This window comes from Spea bombifrons, chromosome 2 (genome assembly GCF_027358695.1).
Source record: "Spea bombifrons isolate aSpeBom1 chromosome 2, aSpeBom1.2.pri, whole genome shotgun sequence".
NCBI classification, from domain to species: Eukaryota; Metazoa; Chordata; class Amphibia; order Anura; family Pelobatidae; genus Spea; species Spea bombifrons.
In genome coordinates, this window is record NC_071088.1 from 120,037,018 (window position 1) to 120,047,549 (window position 10,532).

Genomic DNA, 10,532 nt, shown 5'->3' on the forward strand with positions numbered 1-10,532 from the left:
ACTCACACAGCCCTGGGGGGGATTTCTCTATTATCGGTCCCCCCCACATGATTTCCTGGGGGGGATCCATCCCCCCCGTCCCCCCCGGTTCCTACGCCCCTGGGCAGAGAGAATAGAATATTTTCCCCTCAAGGTAAAATTCAGGGTTCTCTAAATGCTTCAAAGGATGTACTGGACATGGGCTACATCTGTTGCAATGAAAACAGTGACAGGCTAACATCAAAATGCTTTGATTATACCGAATAATATGGTTTGAGATATCTTGTGCAACCGTTTTCCAATCAACGGTCTTTTTTCCAAGTACCCAAGATTCACTTTTTATTTATTAAGCAGTCCTACCAAATGCATTAGCTTCTGAACCTGAATTGGTACTAACGTACACTTGGACACATTGAGATAATAGTAGAGGTTATACATACCATAAAATGAATACGATTGGAATTAGCAGCATACATTGTCTTAAAATATGATATGATCTTCATATACAGTAAGTTACAGTAATGAACAAACACACACATTATTGTATTGTTCTTTTCCATATTGTATACAACATTCAAATATTCACAGTGTGGGTTGGAAAAAATATTTGAACCCCTAGAGTCATCACTTCAACAAGAGAAAATGGATTTAGGAGTTGGCAGACCTGGAGTCCTATTAATGAAATGGGATTGGAGGTGTGTTTTAGAGCTACTTTGACATTAAAAAACAAGCATCTGCTGATGTGAATCGTGTCTCACAAAAAAGAAATCTCAGAAGATCTCCAATCATGAATTGTTGATTTGCATAAAGCTGGAAAGGGTTACAGACTAATCTTAAAGAGTTTACATATTCATCAGCTCACAGTAAGACAAATTGTTTATAAATGGAAAGTACTGTGGCTACCCTCACTAGAAGTGGGCGCCCAAACAAGACTCCAAGGACACAACACAGAATGCTGAGGTAAAAAAAGAACCCTAGAGTAACAGCTAAAAGTTTGAAGAAACGACTGGACCTGGTTCACATATCTGTTCATGAGTCTACCATATGAGAAACATTAGAGAGGCATGGAGTTCATGGCAAGACATCACGTGATGGAGGAAGCTGCTTCTCTCTAATTTGACATCGCTGTTTGTCTGAAGTTTGCCAAAGAGCAGACACTCCACAACCCTACTGGGAAAATGTTTTGCGGACTGATGAAACTAATGTTGAACTGTTTGGGGAAAACACGTAAAGCTATGTATGGCATAAAAAGGTGCACAACATGATATGCGGCTGCCTTGCTGCTTTGGGGCCTGGGCAGCATGCCACCATCGAGGGGACAATAAATTCCCAAGTTTATCAAGGTATCTTATAGGATAATTGCAGGATGACTGTCTGACAGCTGAAGCTCAGTAGAAATTGGATGATGCAATAGGACAATAACACACCTATTAAACACTCACAGCTATAGTGGAAGTTACCCTACCCCCCCTTCTCACTATCTCCCCTCTCCCTCCCTAACCCCCTTCTCACGATCTACCCTCTCCCTCCCTACCCCTTCTCACGATCTACCCTCTCCCTCCCTACCCCCCTTCTCACGATCTACCCTCTCCCTCCCTACCCCCCTTCTCACGATCTACCCTCTCCCTCCCTACCCCCCTTCTCACGATCTACCCTCTCCCTCCCTACCCCCCTTCTCACGATCTACCCACTCCCTCCCTACCCCCCTTCTCACCATCTTCCCACTCCCTCCCTACCCCCCTTCTCACGATCTATCTACTCCCTCCCTACCCCCCTTTGTAGGTCACTTACCGTCAACTCTTGTGTTGGGAGCGTGAGGCGTTTGTCTCGGGTGCCGGCGCTTCACTGCTGAACACCGGCATATGACGTCATATGCCGGCGCTCAGCGTGAAGCGCGGCACCCGAGACAAACGCCTCACGCTCCCAACACTGCACTCTGGGCAGCGCTGAGGCAGGCGGCGGCGGCGGCGAGCAGAGGAGTCCTGGATTTCTGTCAGTCAGAGGCCCCCCTGACTGGCAGAACTCCAGGGCCCGGTCGCAGTTGCGACCCCTGCGACCCCAGTAGTTCCGCCACTGATTTTGAGTCTTCTCTCTGCTCAATATCATCTGCACCACAGGGCTGCAGGGTTCTATGGTATGCCCCAATTTTTATCAGGTTGCAATAGAACTGCCCTAATTACAAAAAAAAAACCCTGTCAAAAAGCCATCTTATTTATTATTTGAAAGATTTAGGTGCTCCAATGGTCATAATGTTGAGGAGCATCTGGGCTGTCTAAAGGGATACCTAGGCCCAAGGCAGATTATCTTAATCCACTTCTGCACTACATATGGAACATGGCAGTGCCCTGGTCACCATTATCTTTTTTGCCTACGCTTTAAAGATTTTTCTTTAATCATTGAAGTAATGGAACAAGAGCATTGTGTCCCTTTTAAAGTAAAAGGATTAAATATGGTCAAGGCCAGTTTTAGTAACAAAAGACTCAGGCTGCTTCCTGGGACTATGCCATAGACCACATAATGCCCCATGCAAGAAGCTCCTTTGTTATTATGCACCACTACACCCTGTATTTTTATACTTTTAGAATGCCATTGTCAGCATAGATCGCTTGTGCAAGTGGAGGCATCTACACATTGGGTGTACTTTCTGGGGACACTTCTGAGGATCCCACAGTCCAAGTATCCCAAGCGGTTGCCTGACTCGCCTGGCATTGAGACCAGTCCTGCCTGGGACACCACAAAATGTATAGACAGAATGCAGCCAGTGTACAGGATAATAAATCCAGAGCACTAACGTGAGGCTTCTAGCAATAACCAGAAAGCACACCGGCAGTAGAAATAAATGGATGCTGCAGACGTAAATGAGTTGTGCCCTTTACTCTCAAGGCATTACAAAAGTGGAAATCACCTTACATGTTTCACATCAAGGGACTCTTAATCTTAGGCTCAGATACTCACCCCTGGTCCCTTCTTGTGATGGAGGGTTGCAGTTGAACGGCATCAATTTAGGTCACCAACAGCTATACACGTGTGGCTCAATATACATTACATACAGTACATACAATCACCATTTTGTGTTCCGAGACCCCAGGGTATAGGGCTGGGGCAAATCCCCTTCTCTTATTCATGTTGGTAGTTCCCAGAATCAAGCTACTACTGAGACAGCTAGCAGCAGGGGCATACGTTGTGAGGTGTATTGGGGCACTGATAGATCAGCAGGGGTATAAGTAGTGAGGTGTATCGGGGGGCACCAACAGATCAGCAGGGCCAAATTTTGCGAGGTATATTGGGGGTACTGACAGATAAGCAAGGGCCTAAGTTGTGAGGTGTATTGAGAGCACTGACAGTTCAGCAGGGGCATAAGTTGTGAGGTGTATTGTGGTACTGACAGTTCAGCATGGGCATACATAGTGAGGTGTAGTGAGAGCACTACCAGGTCAGCTGGAAAGAGAATACCATGTCTTTATATGTGATCACTTCCATAACTCATTCCACCTATTTATGCAATATACGAACAGAGCTTCTCGTGTTCGGACACAACCTCCTTATGAGGGGAGGACTTTGCTAATTTGTTATTGGTTAGTGGAAGTGCGGCTTCTCATTGGTGTGATCTTTCCAGCCATGCTGCTGCAGCTGTCTCTCGCTCTCGGGCTTAGTCTCGGGATTCAGTGGTTTCTGTGGGTGGTGGCAGCGGTGCTTCAAACCGAGAAATTCTACGATCTAGCAGGTAGGTGACATGACACGTTACCGATAACGTAACTCAGCTCTAAGTCTAAACTGACTGGAAAGCTCCTTTATGTTTATTCTGAGGCGTGATGTCTGCCATATTCACTAAGGGCAAGAAGCTAGCAAACGGGGTGACAATATTGGCGTGACTTGGAGAATTACGAACTCAAGTGGCTGTAATGCGGTACCAGGCGTTGTGGGTTGTTGCTAAGTGTATTTCACATTGTTCTGTGCTTGTTAGATTTTAAGTTAACTTTTATGCCCATATCCTTGATGGAAGCCATAGTCTCGTCACGTGACAGATGCTGTTTTGTAACTTGGTAACTGGGGTTGGGTGTTCGTGGAGTTACATAAAGTGCACCTGGGCGGTAATTTCGAGTGTGTGATGTTGTAAACTCCTTGTCAAACACTTAGGGGTTAACAATGTGAACTTTAAACAGTCCTTCCGTATCATTACAGAAAATCTTCTATTTCAATTAGTATCTTGTATACAGTAGAAGAGGTAGAAGAGGTAGAGCCCGGTTTTTACTGTAAAGGGTCAGATACTATCTCACTGACACAGTGGCACGTTTAATTGCCTACTATTTATTAGGTACAGTTGCCAGTCAATAGGGTAAATGTGAAGATAAAATCCCAAGAGAGACAATATCCGCCATTAAAAAAATAAAATAAACGTATGTACATTTTATTTGCTGACCATACCTTCCTGGTGTCCCTGATTAAGAGTGACAGTCCCTCTTTGGGTTCCAAATCCCTGATGTCCCTCCTTTCTAGTTGCTTAGATAGGTTGTAAGCGCTAAAGAGCGAGACTCTCTTATCCTTCTAGCAGTATGTTTTAACGTTATTGTTAAATATGGTAATTAGTGCTATAGAATCTGCAGGCTCTCTGCGAATTTAATGTTTGAGTGGATCAAGTGTCCCTCTTTGGCCGTTTGAAATGTCCGGCATGTGATAAGTGATGCTCTTTATCTGTAACAGAGAAATGTATTATCTTGAGTTTATGCGCCCAATGTACTACACAGGGCAGCACTTTACAAAGTAAAAAAAAATGCATGCACGCTTTCTCTGCACCAAGCGGCTCCAACGCTGGCTTGCATGAGAGTTCCAGAGGGTCTAAGGACATGTGCAGAAAGTGCTCCTGTTGATTTCGTAGGGTAACGTTCCTGCTCATGACTAGCTGCTTCAAGCAACCAGAGCTGGTCTGAAATGTGGACATTGCAGAGGGTTTTCACTGGGTAAGCAATTGGTGAGAATATGATTAGATTTAAGCTAGGTAAGGGAAAGCAATAAACTGCTGCAGCGTCAGGTCACATCTTGAAGAGTTTGTACAAGAAACAATCATGGAGCCATATCACAAACCCAAGTCTCAGGGGTCACATTCCGGTGTTTGTACTAATTGTGCTGCTGATGTCAGCTGTTTTCCCTGCTCTGAAAACTGTGTGTTGAACGCTGAAATATTGTCTTGTAGCAAAATACTTTTTTTTTTTTTTTCTTCATACTCGGTTGTGCCATAAAGAGAGGTTTGAAAAAATGTCCGTTTCCATTCACAATATCACATTTCTTAATAGTTAAAGCTCTGTGTGAAAAACAAATCTCTTTACTCTGATGTGATGGTCCATCTTCCACTAGATCCGAAGTTGAGCCTCGGAGGTCTTGATAGCTTATGCTGACTCTGCATCAAATTCTATGAACACTGGTCAAATGAACAGTGTGACAAACAACTTTAGTTACTATTGTGTCAAATTTTATATTTACCCCCCAAAAATATCAGCTAATATTTGTTTGAATAACAGGTAGTGGAACTTTCGTACTCCTGTCCCATGTAAGTCTACGATGGATAGGAACAAAGTATTTGCGGCAGAGGATTCAAACTGGGTTGATCACGATATGGGCTGTAAGGTAAGTGTTCATTTACGCAAAACGGTCTTTCGGTATAAGACAATTATAAATTATTTCAAGACGCAATGGCTGTGTTTTTTTCTTTTTTTAGGCTTGGATCATTTTTGTTCCTCAGAATCCTTCGAGATGGTCATGATAGGCGGTTTAATGGGGTGCGTGATAACCCCAGAACCTTTTTTATTTACTGGACAATGCAAGGTAAAATTTGAAACTGTTGTTATTTAAGTATGGGGAAATTAGTGGTTTCCAGATGCTGACACATCTTTCTATAGAGGTAAACTGTTAAAATCCAAGTAGCCCAAATAATAACAAGAAAATGCTTCTTTGATAAGAAAGTGGAAGGGTTTTATACTGTGATGAAGCCTACGAAAGGCTATCACACACAGGGTTACACTGGGAATGAAGATGTATAGTAACAAGGATGTAACAGGTATTAGGGGAGACACAAATCTTATAGGGACAATGACATGTTTACAGAGATCAAGAGCCTCACCCTAAATAAATACTTCAGGTTTCAGATCCTATTACATGTTATTTACAAACAGGCACTACTGCTTTCATAGACAACGCAATATACCATGTTGTACATTTGCCTTTTGATGTAGGCTTCACTAGACTCCTTTTGTATTTAAATAAGTCCCCGCCTGTCCTTTCTGTGAGCATGTGAAACCAATTGGCCAAATGTTGTTTCTAGGTCAGATCTCTTTAATTCCTTTTACACGTTTGACTGTAATATATATTTTTAATATAAATGTTATCTTGCTCACTAAGGTGTCTGTCATACTCTCTATGCTACCTCCACAAAGCACGCATTGAAGTTTTAGCGCCTTACATGTATAAACCAAAGCCAGTAGATGCTTGTAACATCACATTACAAGTAGGAAACTTGGTCTAGATCAAGCAAACAAATACAATTTGTGCTATTTTAACATTCTGTTCCTTTATTCTTATTCCTTTAACCTCTTAAAGCCTTCATGATGTCCCATGCCGTCATGAAAAAAAGTGGCCCAAAAACCATGATGGCATGGTATGTGAAGAAGAAAATAGCGGTGTGGGCCCCACACCTAAGGCATTCACCCTTTCCTTAACAGAATTCTTGCACAATCGCATGAATGGACATGAATGCTCCATTCATGTATTGAGTGATGTAAAGTAAAAGATAAACATTATAATATAATAAAAAATGAAAAAGGAGAAAAACAGTTATCCAGCGGTGGGCTGGATCGCATTCCTCAGTAACAGCCATTAACCCTCCCACTGCCAGAAGTCTTGAGCCATTCTGCAAGACTTCCGTTATAAATTGATGGTTATCTCCACTAAAGCAGGAATCTATTCATGTAATGAGCGATCTTGATTGGTTGGAGTTCAGTCAGCGGCCTCCATAAAGGTTAAACAAACAAAAAAAAGTTATCCAGCAGTAAGTTACCCAATTTTTTATAGAAATATGCTGATGTCAGCCCTTTGCTTTTTTTGTGCACCTGCTGTTGTGGATTACAACTCCCATCACCCTCAGCCAAACCGATAAGGGTCTTGACAGTTGCGAACCACAAGACAGTAAAAGGCTGGCATACTTTTAAAAAGTGTATTATAATTTAACCCTTTATTTTCTGTGAGACTACCTTGCCCTATTCTGTTTGCTGTTGCACCGTGAAATGTAGATTTAAAAAATGATGTAGCTGAATATATTTTGGTGGGCTTCACTGCAGTTGCATTTATTCTGTGCAAAAAAAATCTTGGAGATATTGCTGTAAAAAGGGTAAATTAACATGATGGCTCCCTTTGCTAGGATTTGTGACCAACTGGTTGCATGATGTGTCTAAATGCTTCTAGTGAAATACCCTGGGTTGCCTTCTCTCCAAAAATATATACTTTTATGGGGATATTTTATGCTGGTGGGCTTAGGCGTCACAAAAAGAAATTTGTGACTTGTACTCTCTAACATAAAAAGACCTATGCATGTTGGAATTATTTCAAATTCAGGACACTTATATTAATATATTCTGTGTTATTTTGGTCATCTGAACTGGTTTGGGGACCATTTTCATGAAAAAATATTAGACTATACATCTAACAATGGTATCAAAGGAAAACTGCCCTTGAAAAAATATATATAATTTGCGTGGGTTCACAACAAATTATAAATTTTATAATGTTGAAAAAAAATCAATTTTTATTTTCCTCAGGTATTTGGATCTTTATAACTCTTCTGCCATCTTTGATGTTGAATCTTGAAAAACGCGACAAACCCTTGGGGTTGGTTGACTATCTTGGATGGAGTTTGTGGACCATCGGGTTTGTAACACAGGCAGTTGCTGACCAGCAGAAATTGAGTTTTAAAAGTGACCCTGATAATGCCGTAAGTTTATAAAGGAAGGAAGCAGTTTCTTTGCAATCTCTCTTGATGTTTATATATGTGGACACGTAAGAGTATTGATTTACTTTGTAAACGTATGTACCTGTGGGCAGAGATAAAACTGTCAATGTGGAGGAATACACCTCTATATGATACCTCTCTATTGTGTTTTTATATCGGGAATTAGGTTTTACTTTTATTTTGTTTCTTTACTTCTTGTTTATTTTTGTTTTACTGATATAGCCTAGTTCCTTCTGTCCTCACTCACTATTACTGTCACCTCTTTACTTCATCCATATCTTACTAACATTTTTGATCACCTGTCACATTCCAGTTATCTTCCATTCTGCAGCACAAAGACTTTATGTACATCAATAAGTGAGATTTATTTTTGTGTGTAAATGATTACTTTCCTGTCTCTTACATAAGAGGTACTGGTATAAGAGAAGCCACCGTTATTTAAATTAATAATTAAAAAAAACCCACATTTCCTGTCAGTTGAATGGTGTCATTAGTAATAGAAAAAACAGGGGCTAGGACAGAGTGAATATTCAGGAGTTATAATAATACTATTTAGTTATTTATCTTCTAACGGAGGAAAGAGAAATGGCAGAGAATTCATCTGTTATGTTGCAATTTAACAAAAAAATGAGAATCTGTATACTGTATTAAATAATGCAATACTTTCACCAGAGACCTGACATGTTTTTGTATTTTTTTTGTAGGGGAAGTTTATTCAGAGTGGCCTTTGGGCATACAGTCGGCATCCAAATTACCTCGGGGAGATCTTACAATGGAGCGGACTATTCCTAAGTGCTTCATCCGTGCTGCATGGCTTCCAGTACATTAGTGTTATATCCCCTCTTTTTGTTTGGTTTCTTCTTAATTATGTCAGTGGAATTCCTATACTGGAGAGACAGGCTATGAAAAGATGGGGTAATGACCCTGCATTTCAGGACTATATTAATCAAACACCTGTTCTCTGGCCATTTACATTATAACGGTCTAGAATGTTTATGTGCATCTCACTGAAGTACCAGGACAAGTGTGATACCAAGGTACAATGTTTTATTACACATTAAAAAACATTTGGTCTTCTGTGTCAAATGTCTCATACATAGTACCATTATTTATATTACATAGTTACATATAGTTCATAAGGTTGAAAAAAAAAAAAAAGACCAAAGTCCATCAAGTTCAACCCTTCTACCTAACCTTCCTATTCTAGATCCAAAAGGCAAAAAAAAAAAACCCTAATTAAGCTACTTCGAATTCTGCTATCAGGGGGAAAAAATTCCTTCTCGGCTCCAAGAGGCAATCAGATTTCTACTTGGATCAAGAAGCTTTAAAATATTAATGTTATTCTATTTATATCCCTGTATGTCATGCCTTTCTAAGAAAATATTGAGCCCCCTTTTGAAGGTATCTAATGTATGAATGAATTCCATACCTTTATTGTCCTCACTGTAAAGAATCCCTTCCTTTGTCGTCTTCCAGTCTCAGAGGGTGACCTCTTGTTCTTTGTATGTTCTGATGAACAGGTCACTGAAGAGCTCTTTATATTGGCCCTGCATATATTTATATAATGTTATCGTATCCCTCTGAAACGCCGTTTTTCTAGCGTATATAATTTTGGAAAAGTGATGTGTGATGCTATCCTAAAACAAACAAACATGTATTCATGTATCCTTACCAAGTTACCCTGTACATTATTCATTAGAACATTGCCAGTTGTGCCATTTCGACGGAGCACACGGCTTCTCCGTTTTGTCACTCAATACTATGATCATGCAAACTTGGTACCGGTGGCGGTGTTTGTAAGCGGTAGAGAAAGGAGAGGAATTGAAAAACATTTTACATTTAACATAATTTGGTATGCAAAGCTTCGACCGACCGACTTTGCTCGTTTTACAAGACAATGTTATTTTTCAGAAAATGTCTCAACTACCTAGTCTTATAATCAATTTATTCAGACCTCAAATCCTAGGCACCACCAACTAAGCCTATAAGCTTGTTACTCACTCTCTCCCTACCTTATCTGCCAACTGCTTCCAAATGCTTTTTTCCCCTTGTCGCTCCCTCGTTTTTTTTGCCTGCTTAGCTTTGGTATTGGTACTGTTATTCTGGTACTCACAAAAATCCATTGCTAATGATTGTTAACGCACACTTAAATGTTCCAGGCCACACTTGCTGATGATCAACTAATCAAATTGATTACCAGCACCTGTCTGCTACTTAGCATCTTAATTCCTATGGAAGCAGTAAGGGCATACTTAGTTTTTCACACATAGCTTCTCCATTTTGGCTTTATTTTTGTTCAATAAATCATGACATGATGTAATCTAATGTGTAGTTTTTACTGGAGTTGCATTTACCTATTTTTCAGACCTGCTAAGGAATGGTTGACTGTTAGGTCCTGATATGTAAAACCATAGAAATAAAAATGTATGCCAATTTGTATAAATTGAAGTTTATAGGACACTTTTTTTTTTTTTAAATACTGGTTTAAATCTGCTAATTTCTTAATACTCAAATGTGTAAAGAATTTCATAAAGTGCACATTAACAGCAAATGGATT

At 40.4% G+C, this 10,532-nt stretch overlaps 1 protein-coding gene across 1 annotated transcript; it reads left to right on the forward strand.

Annotated features, from left to right (window-relative positions):
- Positions 1 to 3,572: 3,572 nt before the first annotated feature.
- Positions 3,573 to 9,061, forward strand: LOC128475277 (uncharacterized). Its single transcript, XM_053457750.1, has 5 exons — positions 3,573 to 3,703; positions 5,496 to 5,601; positions 5,693 to 5,799; positions 7,785 to 7,957; positions 8,680 to 9,061. The coding sequence occupies exons 1-5, from the start codon at positions 3,598 to 3,600 to the stop codon at positions 8,953 to 8,955; spliced, it is 768 nt and encodes a 255-aa protein (XP_053313725.1). The 5' UTR covers positions 3,573 to 3,597; the 3' UTR covers positions 8,956 to 9,061.
- The last annotated feature ends 1,471 nt before the right edge of the window (positions 9,062 to 10,532 follow it).